Source organism: Dendrobates tinctorius, unplaced genomic scaffold (genome assembly GCF_039654945.1).
Source record: "Dendrobates tinctorius isolate UK_male_01 unplaced genomic scaffold, ASM3965494v1 ptg000132l, whole genome shotgun sequence".
Classification (NCBI taxonomy): Eukaryota; Metazoa; Chordata; class Amphibia; order Anura; family Dendrobatidae; genus Dendrobates; species Dendrobates tinctorius.
The window spans coordinates 4242979-4267877 of record NW_027361800.1 but is presented as its reverse complement, the minus strand read 5'-3'; the positions used below and the strand labels follow the sequence as shown (position 1 = coordinate 4267877).

Here is a 24899-nt window from a genome sequence, read left to right as displayed (position 1 = left end):
AATGCATCTTTCCAGAACTGTCTCAAAGTCTTGTCAGAGCAAATCTCCGCTGGCTTTCAGCAGATCAACTCCGCCAATCTGGAGTTGAAGACACTTCTGCAAACCATGCATTCAGAAGCAAGATCTTCGCCAAGCCACACCTTTATCAGGTCTGTTGTGGAGCGCATGGAAACGCTCTCTCCTAGCCAGCAGATGCATGTAATGCATTCGTGCCACGGTGCTCTACTGCAGGTTACCTCCCAACCTCCTCCTCCCACCACAGTAGTTCCTCCACCTGCACCACCTCCAGCCACTGTCCCTCCTCCCCCTCCTAGTACATACCAGCCACCTCCCCAGTACCAGCCACCTCCCCAGTACCAGCCATCTCCCAACTTCCAGCAACCTGCCCCGTACCAAACCCCTTCCCCGTACCAAACTCCTTCACCGTACCACTTCTCAACCACATCTGCTACTCCAGTCCCTGCTCAACCCTCCACTCCACCACCCACCACCTATTCTGCCTCCCACATGTCCACCCATTCTATTGTTTTTTCCACATCTTCACCTCTAACTGTTCCTTACCCACCACGATCCCAGTCGTCTCTCCACACTCCCAGTGTTGAAGTGTCCCGCAGCCCCTCCAGCAGTATTTCCAACCAACACTACACAAATTTATAAATGTGTATCTTAAAATAAAAATGACCAATTTTCTGGTTTAAAAGCTTTATTAAAAAAAGTTTATTGAAATTTCCAAACAGTTTCTGAAAAAAAAAAAATTTTCAATAAAAGTTTAATTATTGTTTTACACTGGTTGTCTGTCATTTTTTTCTGCAGCGAAACATGGTATAACAAAAAGGTAAAATACAGGGTAGAGAAAAGGTAAAAAGGTATACAAAACCAGGTACATAACTGTGGGTAAAAGGTTAAGAAATTTTACCTTTTGTCCACAGTTGTGTACCTGGTTGTGTTTTAGGCAAAGTATTAAAGCTTTTACAAAAAGTTGTGTATCTTGTTGGGGATTTCCTAACAATGTACAAAACTTTTGTGAAAAGGTGAAATACTTTGCCTAAAACACAACCAGGTACACAACTGTGGACAGTAAAAATTGTTAAACCACGACAAGATAGACAACTTTTGGTTAGCAAAGGTATACTGTTGGTACAGAAGGTACACAACTTTGGTTAAGGGCAGAAATTTATCAAACTGTCATCCTGCCTGTCTATTCTTCCTTGAGGTGACAAAGTATTGTGCAAAATTGTCCCTCATTCGTGAAACCGTTACAGAACTTCTATTGGTAATGTTCTGGTAATCTTGCAAGGTGGTTTCTTCAGAGGTGTCCTCAATGGAAATGGGTTCCTTGCACATAACAAAATTGTGCAGGACCACGCAAGCTTTGATCACCTCGTCCACAGTTTCAGTCTTGAGGTTGATCGCAGTCAATAGGACACGCCATTTGGCTGTCAGAATACCAAAGGCGCATTCCACCATTCTTTTTGCTCTTGTGAGGCGGTAATTAAAAATGCGTTTTGTTCTTGTCAATCCTCTGCTACAGTACGGTTTCAAAAGGTGTTCTGACAGCTGGAAGGCTTCATCCCCTACACAGACAAAAGGCATAGGTGGGCCAGATGTTTGCGGCAGCGGTCTAGGGGGTGGAAACTGGAAGGTGTTTCCATAAAGTCTACGCCCCGTGGCTGACAGTTTGAAAACTTGAGAGTCATTAGAGCAGCCGTAGGTCCCTATATCAACAGCAATAAATTTGTATTCTGCATCAGCGATGGCCATGAGGACAATGGAAAAATATTTCTTGTAATTGAAATATTCCAATCCCGATCCTGCTGGCTTTTTTGCTGTGTTCATTCTAATTGCAGTGTGGATTAGGACGGTGGGTATACTGTGAGACACTATTCCATGCCTGTAGTGAAATATGTATATGTATGCATGTATGACCAGCAGTAAATTAACATCTATCCTTAAGGGCATGTCACACTAAGAGATATCGCTAGCAATATCGCTATAACTAGTGACGTTATAGCGATATTGCTAGCGATATCTCTGTGTCTGATACTTACCTACGACCCGCTCCCCCGCTGGTTATCGCTGATCGCGCGAGAACGTTCAGGACTGTTTCTCGTCGTCAGCTTCCTGTGGCGCTTCCTGTGGAGAGACGAGCATGGAGCCGGGCGGGAGGACGCAGGATCGTCTGGTGTGACAGGTAAGTAGCGATCCCCGTCCCCAGCGATGTCGCTAGTGAGATCTGCCTGTGTGGCAGCTCACTAGCGACCACTTAGCGATGTACCAGCGATCCTGACCGCGTCATATCGCTGGTCGGGATCGCTGGTACATCGCTAAGTGTGACAGTACCTTTAGACTGCAGCTCACCACACAGGTCATGACCTTATGTTATCCTGAGAAGGCAGTCTCCTGTCTCCAATCTCAGCAGGGGGGCTTTACTGAGAACCACAAAGTGGTAGCATTTCACTCCTTCCAGCTCTTTTGATGGAGAGAGAGACGACAATTGTAGCCTGACACTATCTATAATGAGAAAGGTCACACAAATAGTGTTCAAATAAAAATAATGTATTCATTGGTAAACTAACCATGGTCCAGTCACAAATCAAGGATTAGAATATTAACATGAGAGGCTGGTCTAGAAATCCGATCTCCGAGTTAATCTATAAATTAGGCCTGTACACATAGACACCTGTTCACAGTGAGGGGCAGCCTAGCTGATGTGCTCCATTTCGTATTCCGTGCTCCATTTCATATTCCCCCCTCCCTCGGGGACTGAATACCAGACTGCAAAGTTCAATATTTCTGTAAGTTTTCTCCCTTTTATTTTATCAGTTTTTGCATATTTGTATGTCACTTTTTATTTCCATTTTTATTGTAAGCACTGTACCTTTTATATTAAAGCTTAAAACTTTAATAAGTCTGAACCTTGCTGCTCTTAAGAATCCATAGCCTTAGAGTGTTTGTTCCTTGTGAATGGCACGTAGTAGTAGTAGTAGTAGTAGTAGTACTTCTTTCGGGACTCATTGCCCGTGTGTTCGGTGAGTGGTGGCAGAGTGTATGAGCAAGGTGCGTGGTCTGTGTCAGGGTGTGATTTATGCTCCCACTGCAGCATAGAACAGAGGTTGAATGCTGGACTGAGTGAGAGGAGATGGGGTTGCGCCTGCAAAGGTCAATCTAAGTCACGTGCTGAGAAGCAGGTACGTGACAAACTGGCGGCAGTGGATGGACATACGAATATATCCTCCCTGGTAATTTGTGACAATTGGTGGCAGCAGTGGGATAGAATTCATTTTTATTACAGCATTAGTGCATGGTGTAACCAATTACTCCCTGTACTAAAGAACTGGCATCCTTGTGAGGAATACACAGTTCTACAAGCAAGGTTCAGCTCAGTGCTTACTTAGACATACTTGCAAACAGTTTCCCTTCCTCGTTTTTATTTTCTATCTTTGATTTGGCAAAGGCTGTTCAGTGATATAGCAGGCCTGTACAAGAAGCAGAGCTAGGAGGCTCTGACCGACCTCTGTGAGCAGAGAGGAATAGAGACGGCCTACAAATCCAAGGAACTGCTGATATGTGCATTGGTCGAGCAGAACATAGAGCAAAATACTGAAGCATATGGGCAAGGAGAGAGTCCACCTCAGAGAAAACCAAGCAATGCCTGCTCTTGCTCTGGAGATTCCTTCTGGAGGTGCCAGTAATGTCAGTGCTGAGGAGCCTGTGGACTCTACTTTACAAATGGCCTGGAACGTACATATTCGTATGTGGCAGCTGTGACCCGGAGTCTGGCTGCAGCTCAGACTCAACCCGAGATTAGAGAATGAGGCTCAAATAGAACTGCCAGAACAGGAGGACCATACTATGGACCCAGAGCCTCCTCACATGGCAGACCCAACAAGGCCCCTGATAACCGACACGGAAGACTCAGCTTCAGACCAGGGCTTGGCAATCACACTAGGCCAGGGGCTGCAAACTGACAGTCAGCTTCCAAGAGGCCCTGCAGACAGATGTCTGTCTGGAGAAGCTCAGATGCCTTGCAGATCAACCCCCCACTGCTTCTGACAAAGAGAATATACTCAGAGCAGGGCAAGCTGTATAAAGAAACTCTCTCCACTGATACTACAGAACCTCGGTACTGTGAAAAGCAGCTGGTCTTTCCTTATCCATTTAGGGAAAAATTGAGAACTGCTCAGGAAATTCCTCTGGCTGGGCACCTTGGAATACAAAAAAGACTAAGGGTACAGTTACACCTAGCGATGCACCAGCGATCCCGACCAGCGATATGACGCGGTCAGGATCGCTGGTGCATCGCTAGGTGGTCGCTAGTGAGCTGCCACTCAGGCAGATCTCACTAGCGACATCGCTGGGGACGGGGATCGCTACTTACCTGTCAGACGCGGCGATCCTGCGTCCTCCCGCCCGGCTCCACGCGTCGCTCGTCGTCACAGCAGGAAGCGCCGCAGGAAGTGACCGACGAGGAATGGTCCAGCAGCTTCTCGCGCGATCAGCGATTACCAGCGGGGGAGCCGGTCGGAGGCAAGTATCACATGCAGCGATATCGCTAGCAATATCGCTGCAGCGTCACAAAATCGGTGACTTTGCAGCAATATTGCTAGCGATATCACAGTGTGTAACAGGGGCTTAAAGCTCGTCTGACACACAACTTTTATTGGCCCAAGATGGGGAGATATAGCCAACTACTGTCGATTCTGTGTAGTTAGTCAGAGAGTTGGAAAGTCTGGGGATATACAGAAAGCCCCATTGAAACCACTGCCAGTGATCGATGAGCCTTTCCAGCGAGGGGCTGTGGATATAATAGGGCCACTTGCAATCCCTAGCAGCTCTGGCAAAAAGTACATCCTCACAGTGGTGGACTATGCTACATGGTATCCAGAAGCTGTGGCACTGTCCTCCATCCGAGCAAAGTGGCAGATGCTTTACTGACTGTTTTCTCTCGTGTGGGTTTCCCCAGGGACATGCTAACTGATCAGGGAACCCAATTAATGTCCGATGTGATGGAAAGCCTCAACGAAAAAATACAAGTATAGCATTTTGTGACCAGCGCCTATCATCCCTAAACCAACAGACTCTGCGAGTGTTTTAGTGGAACATTAAACCAGATGCTCGAAATGTTGATGGAGACTGAAGGAAGAGACTTGGAGCGGTACCTCCCTCATCTATTTTCGTACAGAAAGGTACCCCAGGCATCTACAGAATTCTCCCCTTTGAACTGGTTTTTTGGAGGAGAGTCAGGAGGCCCCCTTGATTTGATTAAGGACTGTAGGCAGGGCAACCACAAAACTACGGGCGTCTCGGTGGTTGAGTATGTACTGTGGCACAGAGAAAGAATGCAAAAACTGTGCAACCAAGGAACATGAGAACGTGACCCAGGCCCTCAATCAGCCAGGTCTCATACAACCGCAATGCCAGTCTGAGGGCCTATGAGGAGGGGCACAAGGTCCTATGTTATAAAATAAATTACCGGCCAAATGGGAAGAACCATACACTGTACACAAGCAGCTAAATGATGTTAATTATGTGGTGACCCTAGATGAGCATGCAAAGCATCAGAAAGTATTCCATGTAAATATGTTGAAAGCTCATCATGACAGGGAGGCCTGTGTGTTACCTGTCAGTAGCCTGCCATTACTAGATGTGGGGGCTGGGACTCAGTTTATGGAGTTCCTGGAGTCAGCAGCGTTTAACCCTGAGATATCCCAGTCAGAGGTCTGAGCTGATGGGGGTGCTCAGCACGTTCACAGAAGTCTTCACAGGGAAGCCTTGGAGGACTCACTTAGCAACTCACCATGTAGACACTGGTACCAATCCCCCAGTAAGACAGTCTGCATACCGGGTGTCAGCAGAGGTGAAGGCACACATGAAGGAACAGGTAGAGGAGATGCTGAACCTGAAGGTAATACAAACGTCTCAGAGCGCCTGGGCCTCACATGTGATTTTTGTCCCGAAAAGGGACCGGACTACCCGGTTCTGTGTTGACTAAAGAAAATTAAATTTACTGACTACATGTGAGGCCTACCTCAAGCCGAGGATAGACGAGCTGTTAGTGAGGTACGATGCATTAGATAGCTGCTCTATCATGGACTTAAGTAGGGGATATAGGCAGATACCCCTGACCAAAGAAGCTCAGGAGAGGTCTGCCTTTATAACACGATTCGGGCTGTTTGAGTTTCTAGTGATGCCATTTGGTATGAAAAATGCCCCTGCCACCTTCCAGAGGTGGGTTGATCACATCAGGCCAGAGTCTGGGACTCTGGGTAGAGTGGTCAGCACCTAACAAAGCCCCTGTGAGCAGTACTGGAGTGGTACACAGATACCACTTGCTTCCTCCCCTGTCCCCTGCAGCAGCCACGTTCTTCTGAAACTTGGGCAGACTCCCATTGGAAGAATTAGGCAAGGTTAGCGGTTATAGCCCTTAAATATGTCGGCTAAAAAAAGAAAGATTGATGCAGAATGCAGAGTTTTTAACAATATAGTATATATTCTACATATATAGTATTGGGTACAACTTAGTTAATTATATTAGTCCGGCCCTCTGACACCATCCCAATTTCTAATGCTGCCCCATGTCAAAATTAATTGCCCACCCCTGATGTAGAAGGTCGAAGTAATAGGATGTTTAAGTAATTATATATAATTGGCTGTCCATATATGTATATTTTTAAATAAAGTTTTTTTTAATTTATTTACATTTTTTCATGCATTATTCTTAATTTTTATCTTTTTTGTTTTACCATTATTATTGTTCATGGGTTTTCCTATCATTTACATAACTTATCACATTTTTTATTTATTTTTTTCCCCCTCATTGCTCCCATTACCCATGACTTTTTGTGTCTATGAACCGCTTTCGGCTATTTTCTGCATCTGCCTGTACTTAAGAGATCAAGCTTTCCATTTTGCTCCCGGGAGCTGCGCATGCGCTGTTTATCTCCTTGTCTTCGGGTCGCCGCACGGGTCCATGTACCGGCGCAGGTGCACTAGCTGAGTGTGGGCAGACGTCTGCTCTCACTTCACATTCAGCTCCATAGCTAACTTTCGTTTCCTGCCTTGGTGTTCTGATGCACACAGGTGCTCACTGACCACCAATTACATAAGGTATTTAAGATCTATACGTACCCAGGACTTTATTTCCCCAGCTGAAGATGTCCTACTGACGTAGATACGCGTGAGGTATCGGTCCCCTCTCCCTCCTTGCTTTTCTGCCCTCCATCTCTGGGTTGCCTGTAGTACTGGTGACTATATATTTGCTTGACACTTCCATCTGACTCGCCTTCAGCTTTTTATGGACATCATTAACCCTTTACATTTAGGCTATACACTTCAGTGTGTGAATCCATGATTTCTTTATATGGTTAGTGCATCTTGTTGCTATTTTTTTGCCCAGGCTCCTTTTCTATTCGTAGTCATTTGGTTTTGCTTATACAGTTAGGTCCATATATATTTGGACAGAGAACATTCTTCTAATTTTGGTTCTAGACATTACCACAATGAATTTTAAACAAAACAATTCAGATCCAGTTGAGGTTCAGACTTTCAGCTTTCATTTGAGGGTATCCACATTAAAATTGGATGAAGGGTTTAGGAGTTTCAGCTCCTTAACATGTGCCACCGTTTTCAAAGGGACCAAAAGTAATTGGAAAATTGACTGCAAGGCTATTTCATGGACAGGTTTTGGCACTCCCTTCGTTATGTCATTCTCAATTAAGCAGATAAAAGGCCTGAAGTTTATTTGAGGTGTGGTGCTTGCATTTGTAATGTTTTGCTGTGAAGTAAACATTCGGTCAAAGGAGCTCTCCATGCAGGTGAAACAAGCCATCCTTAAGCTGCAAAAACAGAAAAAACACATCCGAGAAATTGCTACAACATTAGGAGTGGCAAAATCTACAGTTTGGTACATCCTGAGAAAGAAAGAAAACACTGGTGAATTCATCAATGCAAAAAGACCTGGGCGCCCACGGAAGACAACAGTGGTGGATGATCGCAGAATAATCTCCATGGTGAAGAGAAACCCCTTCACAACAGCCAACCAAGTGAACAACACTCTCCAGGAGGTAGGCGTATCAATATCCAAATTTACCATAAAGAGAAGACTGCATGAAAGTAAACACAGAGGGTTCACTGCACGGTGCAAGCCACTCATAAGCATCAAGAATCAAAAGGCTAGACTGGACTTTGCTAAAAAAAAAAAAAAAGAAAAAAAAAAACAAAAACACACATCTAAAAAAGTCAGCACAGTTCTGGAAGAACATTCTTTGGACGAAACCAAGATCAACCTCTACCAGAATGATGGAAAGAGAAAAGTATGGTGAAGGCGTGGTACAGCTCATGATCCAAAGCATACCACATCTGTAAAATACGGCAGAGGCAGTGTGATGGCTTGGGCATGCATGGCTACCAGTGGCACTGGGTCACTAGTGTTTATTGATGATGTGACACAGGACAGAAGCAGCCGAATGAATTCTGAGGTATTCAGAGCCATACTATGTGCTCAGATCCAGCCAAATGCAGCCAAACTGATTGTCCATCTGTAGTATGAAACGACGACCAATGACCCAAAACAAAGCCAAAGCAACCCAGGAGTTTGTTAAAGCAAAGAAGTGGAATATTCTTGAATGGCCAAGTCAGTCACCTGATCTCAACCCAATTGAGCATGCATTTCACTTGTCAAAGACTAAACTTCAGACAGAAAGGCCCACAAGCAAACAGCAACTGAAAACCACCGCAGTGAAGGCCTGGCAGAGCATCAAAAAGGAGGAAACAGCGTCTGGTGATGTCCATGAGTTCAAGACTTCAGGCAGTCATTGCCAACAAAGGGTTTTCAACCAAGTACTAGAAATTAACATTTTATTTACAATTAATCTGTCCAATTACTTTTAGTCCCTTTAAAAACAATGTGGTACATGTTAAGGAGCTGAAACTCCTAAACCCTTCATCCAATTTTAATGTGGATACCCTCAAATGAAAGCGGATAGTCTGAACTTCAACTGCATCTGAATTGTTTTGTTTAAATTTCATTGTGGTAATGTCTAGAACCAAAATTAGAAAAATGTTGTCTCTGTCCAAATATATATGGACCTGTGTATGGGGACTGTTCCACAGTATATTGTGTTTATTGTATAACTTTTCTTCCATTTATAGGGATATTCTAAGGACGGTTCCCTGTACTATATCATCCAACTATGCAGGATTTCCTCAGGGATTGCCTCATATACAGCATCTATGCATGCTGTTCAGATTTGTATTTCATATTCTGCTCTGGGTCATTTATACCTGAAGTTTATATTGGTGTTTCCTTATATTGTGCATGCTATATTCAGGGTGTGTGGGGTGTTTGACCCGTATTATTACCTTTGCAGTTACCATGTACTGCATGTGGAGGAGATCGATTGACAATTAAACATTAAAAACCAAGTTCCTTTTTTATATATCAAGACTGCGGTGTGCATACTTTACAGTGGTGTCTTCCCCCTTTTTTGATGCAAAGCACTGGTGCCCTGGCTCACTCTCGCTCGGGGAGGACACCCACATGGGACCTACCGTGGAGCTTAGTTTCTCCTGGTGTCAGGCACTGACCAGCCCAGGAGGGCTGGGAAAACTTGCATATTACTTACCGGTAATGTTTTTATGGAACCAGGGACAAGGACAGGAAACCTTTAAGATAAAAAGGACAGCTCCTCTCTCCGCATCAGTGGATTAGAGCATGAGAGGACCTCCGAGTTAGTGTACACATACCCTTAACCACACACTAAGTGGTGTAGTATATACCATAACCCACCAACCAGAAGGTGACAACTTAGTAATGGTAGGGAATATAAGGGTGCTGTCTTTACGGTACTCATAACACATTACCTGTAAGTAATATCTGTGTTTTCCAGTCACCCATGACAGGACCAACGAGAGAATTACTCAATTAGGAAGGGACCAAGTCGTACATAAATCTTTGAGCTAGACGGTACGGGATTTCTGGAAGGACACATGGCTCCGTGACTTACATGTTCCTCAGCTAAAAGAACCAGGGCCTCTTGCTCTGTCCTGCCTGATCTTCCTAAGAACTGCTGGAATCTGACAATTTGGGGAGTAAAAGGCATAGGCCAGGGTGGAGTCCCATCTTATCCAAAAGGCATCCAGCACCTGAAAATTTTCTTTTTTATCCATGGAGCAGAACCTCTCCACTTCGCTGTTCTGCCGAGTAGCGAAAAGGTTGATCTCCGGCCACCCCCACATGGACACTGAGGGTGTGTGCACACGCTGCAGATTCTGCTGCGATGTACAGTACCATTATTTTCAATGGAAAACGAAAACCGCAGTGCACACGGTGCAGATTTTTCTGCACAGATTTGCTGCGGTTTCCAAACCGCAGCAGGTCACTTTGTGCGGAATCCGCAGCGGTTTTACACCTACTCCATTATAGAGGTGTCAAACCGTAGGTCTTTTGACCTGCGGATTTTGCAAAATCCGCAGCGTGTGCACACTCCCTAAACGCCTGACTTTTGAGGTCTTGAGGGACCAATCGCCCTGCTGTTATATTGTCCTTTCATCTGATGTGAAGAGTGGATAGTAAAAGGAAGTTCTCCTCTGCAAGGCTGAAAATAAGTTTGGTAATCTGCATTAGGGAAAGAGAAATTTTACCCCCTTGATGATTCAGGTATGCGAGCGTGACCTGATTGTCCAAAAGTTTATTTTTTTACATGATGGCATTGTAGGAATGGTAGGAGACTCTAATGTATTCTCTACCGCCTAGAGCTCCCACCAGTTTGAGGAGACTTACTTTTCTACCGCCGACCTTGTTCCCTGGACTAGATGGTTATCCAAATGTGCTCCCCACCCCCTGGGACAGGCATCTATGGTGACATGAGGAAACCAAGGGAACCCCTCCCAAAAGGGATTCCATCTTTAACCACCAGTGGAGTGAATGCATTACCTCCCAAGGCAGTGTTAGAGTACCTTCCAGAAAACCCCATAAGGAATGTTGGCTTTCCAACAAATACCACTAACTCGAGAGGATTTGAGTCCATTTCACTGCCAGGATACACAAGGTCAGGTCCCCCAGGAGGGACAAGAGCTCCTGAGGGACATCAACGGATCTTGTTTTGACCTGGAGGGGACTGAGCAATTTTTCCTTTTTTTTTTGATCCAGTAGGTGACACCTGCTGGCATGAGTTGAGTAAAAGTCCCAGAAATATTTGTGTCCTTTGTGGGTCTAACCTTGATTTTTCTAGGTTTAAAAACCACCCTAAGCTATCTAAGATGGTGGCTATGTCTTTCACTTGACTGGCAATGACTGCAAGAACGATCCACTATCAGGAATTCGTCCAGGTATGGGATGACCAGTCTGTTTCTTTGAGTTGGGCTGTAAACTCAGCTATTAATTTCGTGAACACACGAGGAGCAACCGCCAGGCCAAAGGGGAGGGCCCTGTACTGGAAGTGCCTTGTGGTGCCCCCTACTGGTACTGCTACTCTGAGATGCTTCTGGAACGATACGCGTATTGGCACATGGTAATACGCATCCTTCAAGTCCAGGACGGCCATATAGCAACCATGAAAGCAGTTGTACCGCTGATTTTATTGACTCCATCTTGAGCTTCGGAATCTTCAGGAACTTGTTCAGGCTGATAATTGTTCTGTATGAGCCATCCGGCTTCCTTATTAGAAAGAGAATTGAAGCCTGTCCCTTCTCCTGCTGAAGCTGGATGCTTGTGGGGGGCCATCATGATGACCCGGTCTTGAGGATCTCTCCAGAACTCCAGCTTCAACTCTTATCTTACCAGGTTGAGAATCCAAGAGCTGGAGGATATTTGCTCCCAGGCTGGAAGGAAAAGGGAGAGTCTTCCTCCCACCAAGGGTAGGGAGCCATTTGGAGGGATTCCTACCACCATGGGAAGGATTACCAAATAGGTACCCCTTGCTCTTCCTTGGTTTGATCCTCCCATCTGTGGTCGGTCTCTTTCGGCTGTATTTATTCTTCCGAAAGAACTCCAAGGACGTGAAGGGAGGTTTTGGGAACCCTTTCTTGTAAGTGGCTTTTTCCAAGATGTCATCCAAATCTGTATCAAGTAAGTATTGACCTTCACAAGGGAGAGAACAGTTTCCCATTTGCTTGTATGTTCCCTGGGCAACATTTTAACCGGACTGCTATCCGACCCATGTTAGGGAATGCAAATCTTGCAGCCAGTGCCGATGCTTCCAGTAAGAAGGCCACCACCTCCTTTTTTTTTTTTTTTTTTTTTTTTTAACCAGGAGGGTGGCCAAAAATGGAGTCTCAATCTACTCAGCCAGCCCATAAGGGACCTTGCTGTGCAGGTTGCTGCAATGGCTGGACTCAACACCCCTGCTGATGACTCCCAGGTAGCTTTAAGACGTCAACCTTTCTATCCAGGGGGTCTTTCAGTAACCCTGCACCTTCAAAGGGAAGGGATGATCTTCTAGAGGCTTTGGATATAGCAACACCCAATTTGGGTGTTTTATTCCAGGACGAGATAGCCTCTTCCTCAAAGGGGTACTTCTTTTTAAAGGAAACCGGCAGGGGGCCCTTCCTATCTGGCAGCTTTTCCCTATTCTTTATTAATGAGACTAGCAGTTTCTCATTCATAGGGAAGGCTCTACATTTTTCCTGTCCAAGGTCCCAAACATTACATCTTGAACAGACTTTTCAGCCTTCTGTGGAAATCACAGCCTCAACTAAATTGTCCACCTCCTCTAGGGGGAAGCAATAGCACACTCCAGAGTCTTTCCAAAGAGGATGATTCTGAAGTATCCTGCAGAACCCCCCAACATCTGAGTATACAGTCGACGACGAGACACTTCAACCATATCCCTGCATGGAGTTTCCCCTGAGCAAGATTGGGACCTTAACGAGTTCTCTACTTCTGTCCTGATGAGGGTCCTAACGGTGGAGAAATCTGGGGGTCTAATTTGCCACTGTGTCATTAATACATGCTTGGCATAATTTTTTGGGCCATGTGCTAGCCAGACCCTGGTTGCACAGCAGTCTTTGATTTCCCTGTACATTTTCTAGGATGATCCTACCACAATTGCAAGATAAGAGGGAGAGAAAGATTTGCATTATTAAAATGACTCATAGCTCACTCACCACTCAGGAAATTGAAGCATACTGGAACAGGAGGCAGGATGTCATCCGAAAGATCTCTTAGAGGCCGTGGAACCTCCCATCCTGGTAGAGCTGTGCAGACTTGTCCTAGAATCTCTGGACCTGCGTGCCCTGCTGGAGCTTCCAGAACACCTATCCTGATGCAATTGCATCTGACATTGGGGGTCACTGTGGCTGCCATTGCTCCAAATGCTGCTGCAGCTGTGGAGAAGGGGGTACTGTGCATCCATTGCTACGCACTGGTGCCCCTGCCTGGCTGCTGATCTACCCTTAAGTACTGTGCTGATGTAGGGGGTTCTGCCAGCGCGCTCATGCAGCTTCCGGTACCTGCCCTCAGAAGTATTTCTGACCACGATCTGTGACTGCACCAAACATGAGGCTGCCAGCTAACCATGCAGTGATGGCACCGCAGGCTCCCGCATGACCAACACCCTATCACCACCCACCAGCGCTTCCAGAAATCCCAGTACCAGCTGCAGCAGAGGCAATGCCCTGCCCCAACAGACCAGACAAGGACTGAGAATTTGATTTTGTCTTCTGCCGCCATGAAGGACTGATGGCTCTCCTGTCAAGGACAGACCACTGATGGAGGAGCCACCTTTTTATCTTGAAGGTTTCCTGTCCTTGTAGAGCAGATCCTCTTGCTGGTGCCATCATGGATGACTGGGAAATCTTGGGTACAGGTAATGGGATTTTACAGAGCCCATGACAGCACAACCTGAGAGGGAACCTGCTCATCAAGGACAGGAAACCTACTGAATAAGAGGGCAGTACCTCTCCTCAACATCAGTTGGGTTTCAGAGCATGAGAGGCCTTCAGACAGTTAAATGTTTGTTGGTGATGGTTGTGTACTGTCTGGAGGTCCTCTCATGCTATGACGCCCAACTGATGTGGGGGAGAGGTACAGCCCTCTTATTCAGTAGGTTTCCTGTCCTTGCTGAGCAGATACCCTCTCAGGTGGGGCTGTACCTCAAGAGGGATTTAAATCAACCAAGGTATCATTTTAATCAGTATAATGGTGCCAACCTGACAACAGGATTTTTGGGTTGCTTACCGTAACATGTTTCTCGGAGCCTTCATTGGGGGACACAGCACTCGCCCATGTTCTTTAACTCCTGTTCTTCCTTTGTTTTGTTTTTTCAATCAACCAAAGGAAGAACAGATCAACCAAAGGAAGAACAGGAGTTAAAGAACATGGACGAGTGCTGTGTCCCCCAATGAAGGCTCCGAGAAACAGATTTTACGGTAAGCAACCCAAAAATCCTGTTTTCTCGTTCGCCTTATTGGGGGACACAGAGACCATGGGACGTCCCAAAGCAGTCCCTGGGGTGGGAAACAAACTTCCATCAGGCCAGCGGACTCACCACCGCAGCCTGCAAAATCCTACCTAGGCTGGCGTCCGCCGAAGCATAGATGTGGACTTTGTAGAATTTCACAAACGTGTGAACCGATGACCAGGTTGCAGCTTTGCAAAGCTGCAGCGCGGAAACTCTGGCGTACTGCCCAGGAAGCACCCACTGCCCGGGTAGAGTGCACTCTGATCCCCGGAGGAGCCACTCGATGCTTAACCCGGTATGCCTCCAAAATTGCCGATCTGATCCAGCGAGCAATAGTAGCCTTGGAGGCCGGGTGACCTTTCTGCGCCCCATCTGGAATGACGAAAAGAGTCTGTCTTTTGCAGGGAAGCCGTCCTAGACAGATAAGACTTTCAGCGCCCTGACCAGGTCCAGCTTGTTCAAGGACCGCTCCAGAGGATGAGATGGACTCAGACAGAAGGAAGGCAGAACAATATCCTCATTGAGGTGAAAGGAGGACACCACCTTCGGAAGAAAAGAGGGCGGAGGCCGCAGAACTACTTTATCCTGGTGAAGTACCAAAAAAAGGCAAGCGGCAAGAAAACGCCACCAATTCAGACACGCGCCGGATGGAAGTGATGGCCACCAGAAAAGCTACCTTCCAAGAAAGGAGAGAAAGAGAAACATCCCTGAGAGGTTCAAAAGGAGGACCTTGCAGAACCTCAAGAACCAGATTAAGATCCCATGGAACCACGGGCGCTCGGTACGGAGGAGCCGTGTGAGCCACACCCTGAAGAAAGGTTTTAACCTGAGGGCGGGAGGCCAACGTCTTCTGAAATAAAAATGGACAGCGCCGAAACTTGACCCTTCAAAGAACTGAGGGCAAGTCCCGCATCCAGCCCTGCCTGAAGAAACGCCAGAACAGAAGGGAGCAAAAAGCACATGGGCACGTTGTCATTTGCCTCCCACCAGGTGAAATAGGCCTTCCAAGTACGATAATAAATTTCAGAAGATGATGGCTTTCTTGCTCGGATCATGGTATGAATTACTCGATCGGAGAATCCTGCCCGTTTCAAAACCTCGGTCTCAACAGCCACGCCGTTAAATTGAGCGGCCGAGAATTGGGGTGGCAAATCGGGCCTTGAGACAATAGATCGGCCCTGTCTGGAATCTTCCAGGGGGCGTCCGCGAGAAGGTTGACAATGTCCATGAACCAAGACCTTCTGGGCCAATTCGGGGCGATGAGAATGACTGGAATTCCTTCTGCTTTGATCTTCAACAGCTTGGGAAGAAGAGGCAGAGGAGGGAACAGGTAGGGGAGTTCGAATTGCGACCAAGGAAAGGCCAGAGCATCTGCGCCCACTGCCAGAGGGTCTCGAGACCTGGAAACAAACTGTGGGACTTTCCTGTTGAGGTGAGACGCCATCAGGTCGACATCCGGGGTTCCCCATCGACGGCAGAGCAGATGAAACACCTCCGGATGTAGGGACCACTCTCCCACCGCGAGACCCTCACGGCTGAGAAAATCGGCAGCCCAGTTGTCTACGCCGGGAATGTGTACCGCGGAAATTGTCGGGACAGAAATCTCTGCCTAGTGAAGAATCTTGGGACACTTCTGCCAGAGCCGAGACACTCAGTGTCCCTCCTTGGCAGTTGACATATGCCACCGCTGTGGCATTGTCTGTCTGAATCCGGACAGGCAAGCCCCCAAGCAGCCTCTCCCAGTGGACGAGAGCCAGATAGATCGCTCGTATCTCTAGAACGTTGATCGGCAGAGCTGATTCCTGAGTCGACAAACAACCCTGAACAGTGTGATTGCTGAACACTGCACCCCAGCCGAGGAGGCTGGCATCCGTTGTTACAATCTGCCAGTGAATGGGAAGAAAAGACCGACCCAAGTGGATAAGAGGTGACGTCAACCACCAGTTGAGTGACCGCTTGATCCGGCATGAAAGACGTACAGGGCGATCCAGGGACAGAGCTGACCTGTGCCACCTTGACAGAATGGCATGCTGGAGAGGTCTGGTGTGAAATTGGGTAAAGAGAACTGCCTCTATCGCCGCCACCATCTTCCCCAGGACCCTCATAGCTGTTCTGAGAGATGGAAATCGTGTGGTCGGCAGCGATCGTACATCCTGCTGCAGGGAAAGAATCTTCTCTCGTGGGACAAAGACCCTTGACCGACGAGTGTCGAACAGTAGGCCCAGAAACACCAGACATTGAGAAGGAATCAGACAGGACTTTTTCCTGTTGACGATCCACCCGAAATTGGAAAGGGTGTCTAGGACGATCGTCAAACTTAGGCGAGCCTGTGGAAGAGAGGAAGCTTTGATCAGAATATCGTCAAGGTACGGAAAAAGGAGACCTCTGATCCTCAACAAGGCCATCAGTGCAGCCATGATCTTCGTGAAGACTCTGGGAGCACTGGCGAGACCGAAGGGGAGCGCGACGAACTGGTAATGTTCCTGGCGAATTGCAAAACGCAGGAACTTCTGATGTCCAGAGAATATGGGCACATGTAGATAGACATCCAAGATGCCTATTGAATACATGAATTCCTGCTCCTCCATGGAAGCGATTACCGAACGAACAGACTCCATCCGGAAGTGGCGAAGGCGTACTCTTGTTGAGAAGCTTGAGATTCAAGATGGGTCGGACCGCCCTGCCTTTTTTCAGCACCACAAAAAGGTTCGAATAAAATCCTGTGAACTGCTCCGAGTCGGGAACGGGCACAATCGCCCCGGAACTGAGAGAGGTGATGGCCGTAAAGAACCCCGGGATCAAAGCTGGATCTTTAGGACAGGATTCGAAGAAATGATCCCGTGGAAGAGAGACAAACTCGATCTTGTATCCTGACGATACAACCTCCCTGACCCAAGCGTCCTCTACTGAGGCCAGCCAGACGTCCCTGAAGAGAAGTCGACCTCCCAATTGGAAGGGATCCTCGGGAGTCCGACGAGAGTCATGCCGATGTAGACCGTCCAGATCTGGATGGTCTGCCCTGGGCAGAGTGGGATCGCCAGGAAGGAGTTGGCCTGAAGGAAACTTTGTCTTGGAGCGCCTGCGGTCTTTGTTGGTTGGATGGGTTCTCCGCCGTATTGAAACGGCGGAAAGCCCGAAAAGGGTCGAAACTGACGCCTTAGTGGAGGTCTGCGAGGCTTGGACTGAGGGAGGAGGGAACTTGTGCCTCCAGTGGCATCCTTAATAATCTGGTCCAATTGGGATCCAAAGAGGCGTACTCCCTGGAAAGGCAGATTAGTAAGAGACTTTTTAGAAGACAAGTCCGCCTGCCAGGCCTTGAGCCAAATTGTACGTCGGATTGCAACAACGTTGCTTGACGCCTGAACTGTGCAGGATGCGGCATCCAAAGAAGCAGAAAGCAGATAATCCCCCACATGGGAAATCTGACTGGCGAGATCAGCCAACCGCTCTGGTTGTGCTTTATCTAGGATGCCCTGACGAAGATCCTCTGCCCAAGTAGCTATGGCCTTTGCTGCCCAAGATGAAGCAAAGTTTGGACACACCGCCGCTGAAGACGCTTCGAAGGCAGACTTAGGATTGTAGAATCCCTAGCCATCATTAGAATCCTTTAGAGACACCACGCCTGAAAGCAGGAGAACCGTGTTATTAGAAAGTCTGGACACGGGCAGGTCCACCGAGGGAGAAGCAGACCAGTTGTCCGTGAGCTCTTTAGCAAATGGGTACAGTACGCCGAGACACTTTCCTCTTTGAAAGAGTCTGGTCGGATCTTCTTTCCCTGGTAAAAATCTTTCCAAACGCGGAATGGAAAGGAAATACCCTGGAGGGCGTTTCCACCCGTCTGAATGAAACCTCCTGATCGAGATTGCTGACCCCCCCTGCGAAATCCTCAGAAGGTCTGGTGAATCGCTGCAATGAGGTTCTGCACCGTAACCTTCATGTTCGCATCCTGGTCCAAATCCAGCTGTAAAATGCCCTCAGAAGACCTGTCCGAGAACGCTTCACCTGACTTGGGAGAGGAGGCCCGGGAAGGAGGCTGCCGAGAAGGACTATGTGGTGAGATGGGACGAGGAGAAGCATCCAGCTGGAGATCCTGTCTGGGTCTTTTGCGACTAACGCTGGCTGGCTCACATGGAATCTCTTGAGACCTGCTGGACCCTGCAGAAGTGTCCAGGGGCAACTTATCAAGAACAGCCACTAGGGACTGAATCACCTTGGTGAGGTCTGCCACTGATTGAGAGACGAAGCCCAGCTAGGAATGGGGGGTGGGTTCACTCTCGCATGGAGCAGTAGATGGCTCCTGGGCGGTGTCAGGCTGAATCAGATTGCTGCAGTCTAGGCAGAGGGGAGTGGACTAACCTGAGGGAAGTTTGCGATTGCAAGAGCACGCAAAGTACTTAACTAAGGTGCAAGAGGAGGCAGGGGGCCGAGAGCGGTCAGACTTAGAATTAAACATACTGACGGGACAGTCACTGAGGCAGTGCCGGAAGGTTGGGGGACAGGAGGCAGAGGAGGGTGTCAGTCTGCAGTCGCAGAGCTACTCACGGTCCGGTGTCCTGTCGCAGCTTCCAGCAAATGAAGGTGCACGGCTCGTCTGGGCTTGCAGGGGGCACGGCAGATAGGACAGCATCCGGCTGACAGGCTGTGAAAATGGCAGCAGCCTGAGAAACAGAGTAGGAAGCGCGCGCTTCCCTGCAGAGACCGAGGACAAAGATAGGCTGGGCTAAACGCTGATACTAAAAATGGCGCCGTCCTATCCAGACTGGGAGTGGGTGGTGGGACAGCGTCACCTCAGGGAGACTTAGAGTGAGGGGAGAAGGCGGTGGGCAGGCTTAAAGCGGGCGGGAGGAAAGCCCGCCCGAGAAAGAAGGTGGGGGGGCGTGGCCGCAACGCAGGACGAGGCCCAAGATGAAGGCGGGGCCTGGATTAGATGAGGCGGCCACCTGTCAGCGCAGGGGCCCCGCAGCACTGCCGCGGTGACCGCTCGAGGCTCGCTGGGGCCGGATGGGAGAAAAACCCCCTAGAAATGCACTGGGGCAAAGTTGCGGCAGAACAGGCCGATAAGCTGGGGCCCGAATTAAATGCGGCAGCCGCCGGGAAGCACGGGGTGGCGTCGCAGCACTGCTACAGAGACCACTGGAGCTGCTGAGAATGGGACCCGGGCCTCATTTACCCTGCCTGATCGGTCCATAAACAAAGGTACCTTCATCCAGCGTGTGTTGTCAGAAGAGTATCTGCGCCTCATCCGACCGACAGGCTCTGGTAGGCGAGTGGGTGGGAGACGGGGAACGAGGACCATCTGGATCGCCTGACACATCCGTGTTCGGATCTCCTGGTCCTGCTGTAGAGACCTATGAGGATATGGGGTGGCAGTACACGCCGTACTCAGTCTTTGTGTGACTACAGATGTGACTCTTCACTCTGTATCCCTCCAGATAACCTGAAAGGAAACGACGCACGCTGAGGTAGATATGGGTCTAATGAAAGATCTGTTTCCACCTCCTACTGACACCAAGCTAAACTGAGGAATTCCCTGCCGGTTGGTGGGGTGTATACTGTGGAGGAGGAGCTATCTTTTTTTTGTGCATAGTGTCAGCCTCCTAGTGGCAACAGCATACACCCATGGTCTGTGTCCCCCAATAAGGCGAATGAGAAAATAGGTTACTCAGCACAATCCTACTGACAGGTTCCCTTTAAGTGGCCTTTGCACATTAACCTGTCAAGCAAAATAAAAACCTGATGTTTGGCCAACTTACAGCTAGTGTACTTGAGCATCTTAATGGGGTTCTCATGTTTTAAGACGGCTCCAATTAGATTTGAAGTTGAATCTTGTCCTAAACATGTATTGGAATGGAGTTCCAAAATAAAATGCTAGTTGAGGACATTTGATATGTTAAAGCAAGTTACCATCAGGTCGAGTAGCAATATCCCAATCTGATCTGCTCACTTGGCATGGCAAAGGCAGGAGAGGGGGAGTGGGGGTAAGTGTAGCCTTTGAAGCAGAGAATGTCAATTCAGGCTGAGGGGCAGTAGCCCCTCAATCTGACAGCAATTTACTCTGTCAAACAATTGTTTCTTCACAATGTCCTAATACATGAGTTGTAGCTTGAAAGGTGATGGCAGTCATTTTGGACAAATTCTCATAGCCCATTTAAAGCAAGAACTTCAGTGGAAAAAAAACAATTTAAGATCAAAAGCAACTTAATATTGAAAGGGCAACAGTTTAATGTGTTATCCATGTTATGTCTGTCCATCAAAGTGGGAGACTTGAGCTAATATAGCAAGCCAGAAGAAATCACTCACAAAAGATAAGTAGTAACAGAAGAAGTTTATTATAAGCCCATACACTGGAAGATAACTGAAAGCTTAAGTTGAGTAATCACCTACTGAAAAGTATATTTTTTTATAAAATAGTTAATTTGTCTTTCGTACAAACATAATTAGAGGTAATGGATTTCTTAAGTTGCCATCTGAGCACCACACAATACTGAAATCTTTCTGAAAGGTTATCAAAATATACAATTTGCCACTAATAAAAAAAGAATATATTGTTTTACAGCTTTTGCACTTATGTATACAAAATGGTAAATATTTACATTATGTCAATATAGTATAATGCACAATATACTAGGAGGGTTATTAGAATCAACGTCCACATCACATTTAGGCTATGTGCACAACTTCACAGGCAGTTCTCATGGCATTTGTATATCCACATACAAAAGTGGGAAGGAGAGCTGCATGAAGCACACCACCCTATTGACTAGGTGTAACGCTGACCTTGCTGCATTTCCTGATTTCTGCCAAGACCAAATACATCAAGTCATGGATGTACTGTCAAACTATCCAGCAATTCACAAGAACCTGGGCTTGAAAACCATTGATGGGAAAAAAACTGCAAAGTATTCAGGCTAATCACTAAAGATTCTGTTTCCATTTCAACAGCACTTTGCCAAGATATATAGCATAGTCATGGAAACATGCCAGTAGTGATGAGCAAATGTGTTCAGATAAGTAGTTATCAGAGCATGCTTGTGTGCCAAGTGTTAGGGTCCCGTTACAGAGATGTTCCAGCGATCCAGACAAAACAACCTAGTAAGCGTCGCCGGCACGTTGCTACATGGTCGCTAGTAAGCTGTCAAACAGGCCGATCTACTCAACGATGCAGCAACGATACAGTGATCCATATAGCGACCTCGGCAGTTGGGACCTTGTCACAGCAGCTATTCTGACAACTCACGCCTGCATTCCTGAGACACCAACGAGGTCGCTCTTCAGCGTCAAACACAACGATGCATGCGGGCCAGCGGGACACCCAACGATCCAAAAAATGGCCTAGGACATTCAAGCACGATCAGCAATATCCAGCAGTGGGGGCCGGTCGCCACTATGACAACACCTGTGACGTTTCAGCGATCTTGCTGTGTGAAGTACCCTTTAAGCATGCTCGAAAAATATGTTAAACATCCACAGAGCTGCATGACTCACAGCTGTTAGACAGCCACAACACATGCAGTTGCAGGGACTAACATTTTTTTTGAGCATGCCAAAGACCCCGTTAGCACACAAGTAGGCTTGGATAACACCTTATCCAAGCACATTTGCTCCTCACTAAGTGCCATAAATAGTGAGTGCAGTGATAAGGCACTGGTGTACGTAAAACATCCTTACCACAAAGCACTTTTAGTGGTAAGGTGCAATATCATTGGTGCCAAGTGGCATAAGAGGCACTTTTCTAGAAAAAGGAAATTGTGAATGTTGAATGTCTAAGCATAGAACCTCAGTGAGATGTTAGAACTTTCTGTAATGGGAGTGCATTGTAAGTGTCTAATCCAGCACAATTGAGATTACAATACAAGAGATGATACTGGTTAAGTATTCACCAGTTACAATGAACAATTGTAATTGCAGCCAGATATTAAGCAGTCTTGGCCCATTTTAGAGATCCCCATCAGAACTCTTGCAAGCATGTGAAAGGCACTTCAGAAAAGTAAGACGGTGCAAATAGTTTTAAGGCCAAAAAAATCAGACCAATTTTTAAATGTTTATACTAACATTATGTCCATGTAGCACCACACCACTATTAATTCAACTTTAAGATAAAGCATTTACATTCCACCTTTATGCTCACAAGATTTTTTTTCTATAAATTTGGTTCTAGGTTTTTGATACATACAAATAGGACATGTATGTCTACCAGGAAAAGACCGAAATAAACTTAAGTTTATCAATTTAAGAGTAAACATATACTGTGTACAGAAATGTTCACCCAACAAAGACAAGGCATTCTGAATAAAGCCCATTATTGGGAATGTATGGAGGATTAAGGGTCTCTGAGAAGGAAAAGTTTTGGTCTGACTTTGCACAGGAATGATTGGATATGTGCTCACCCTGTAAAACACGTTGTATGCATTTGATTAACAGTGAATAAATGATACAAGTTAAAGGCAAAAATAAAGCCAGCATGCATGTGACATTAAACATTCACTGCCATTAGCAGTAGTATCAGAATAAAAAAAAAAAATATGTTGGTCAGGCATGTATTCAAAATAGTCCTCAAGACATCTGTGCAAAAAGCTTGGTGTGGTTTGTGAAATCAGTAACAAACCAGGTTTACTGCTGGCCTCTGAAACTTCATAATTTGGTCCTCAAGTATGAAACTGACTTACAAGCTGAACATTAAGATGTTCACATAACTGTACAGGGAATTATCCTGCCACCAACATACACAGCTACCATTGCAATCTTTAAGAAAAAAAAAACAAAACAAAGCTTAAGTAAAACATGGAATGCAAGGACACTTGAGTGCTGCATTTCTATCCTATAAAGTGGCTTTTATTTGGAATGATGGAAGTGAGCCCTTTGAGACATTAGGTCACCCTGCAAAGAGCTGAAAGTCTTTTATGCGCAAGTTAAATGGTGGACTTTGAAAATGAGACTCGCAGATGATGATTTTCTCCCATGTCATGGTTATGAAGTTCTATTACTGACTCTATTGCTTCTTCAACTGAGCCCATCTGGATGAGTGCCATCTTGCGATCTTTCCTAAGATAAAAAATAAAATATAAACTATATCTATACCCCCCAAATCTGTAGGTGCATGCAATAGTAGAACTTACTGGAAAAATTTGAAGCCTTTGACTGTGCATCCATCATTTGAGAACAGACCCTTAATATCTTCTTCACTTATAGATGGCCTAAAGAGAAATTAGATTAGACTTGACATTTTACTCCATGTTCATTGCATTATGACAGTGTATGACAGGAGCAAGTTTCAAAAAAAAAAAAAATGAAAATCTTACGGTATGTTGGAGAGGTGGAGTGTAGCAGAAGGAGGGAATATATTTTGGAAGTTCTTGGACCCTGGTTTCTTAAAACGATGGAGTGGAGAGTTGGTGTAGTCTTTTGTTAAACCCTGGTCTTCCTGTCCTTCTTTGGGCAACTGTACAGTCTGATGTTTGGATGAAGTAATTCGAAGAGGCTTCCCATGCAGTCTCTGTCCATTTAAGTGGCTCATTGCTGTGAGGTGGGGAGGGAGTAAGATTAAATACACTTATTCCCTTTGGGGAAAGTTCTGATAAACAATACGAGGGTGGGGGGGAAAGGAAGAGCTTACCTAGCTGAGCTTGATTTCCATCAGCCATCTGAACAAGTGCATTTTCTTTCTTGTTGAAGAGAATTTTCACTCTGTGTACATCCCCATATACACCTTGAAAGGAGAAGCAGATTAACAAATACATTTATGCAAATGCTGCTTCAGTAGTTTAAGTCTCCCCACAAGAGTACTTATGCTGTGGGCATGCTAAATTAGTCTTATAGGTTTACTGATCAGTCATTAAAACAGGATTTTAACAGATCAGTTTTTTTTTTTTAAAGCACCACTCCAGATGATTTTTTATTTTTTAAACATTACCACTGGAGTCGTGACACTAATCCAAGTGCCAGCAGTCAAATGTCTTCTGCCAGATCGTTTAGGGTTACTGATTGAACCAGAAGTCACTACTCAATGCAAGTCTGAGAGTCAGGACAAGGCTCTCATGGACTTGCACTGAGAGTTTGTGACAGTCACCTCAGATCTGTCAGAAGTTTAGGTCACAAGATGACAGACCGAAGCAGCATTGGGAAGAGTTGCTGTCAAGTATACTACTAGGGTCAAGGATCTTGCATTAGTAGCACCACTCCAGTGCTAGGGAGGAAGGGTGGAATGGTGGCCTATATGTACCATGTAATCATTTTCTTTAGCCAACATTTGAAGTGGGCACACCTACACAAAACCCCCTTTAAAAAAAAAGGGGGCATAAACCAACGCTGCATGCCACTGAAAGTTAGTTTCACAACCGGTCTTAAACATGCCAATGCACACCAAAATATTCTACAAAAGGAGTAAATGTAAAACTGCACCTTTAATGCAAGATACCCACCCAGCACAACCAGAATAAAAATGCATGCAGGACCCACCCAAACAAATGGAAAAAACTGAATAGTAATAAAGTGCGAAACATA

General features: G+C 46.4%; 1 protein-coding gene across 1 annotated transcript in view; it reads right to left on the bottom strand.

Moving 5' to 3' along the window:
- Positions 1–20705: 20705 nt before the first annotated feature.
- Positions 20706–24899, bottom strand: part of PTBP1 (polypyrimidine tract binding protein 1) — a 35551-nt gene continuing 31357 nt past the window's right edge. Inside the window, exons 12-15 of the mRNA XM_073543390.1 lie at positions 24013–24105; positions 23699–23915; positions 23516–23593; positions 20706–23441 (exon numbers count right to left, since the gene is read on the bottom strand). Coding sequence (XP_073399491.1) covers positions 23309–23441; positions 23516–23593; positions 23699–23915; positions 24013–24105 — 521 coding nt within the window. The 3' untranslated portion in view covers positions 20706–23308. The remainder of the gene's footprint in view (positions 23442–23515; positions 23594–23698; positions 23916–24012; positions 24106–24899) is intronic.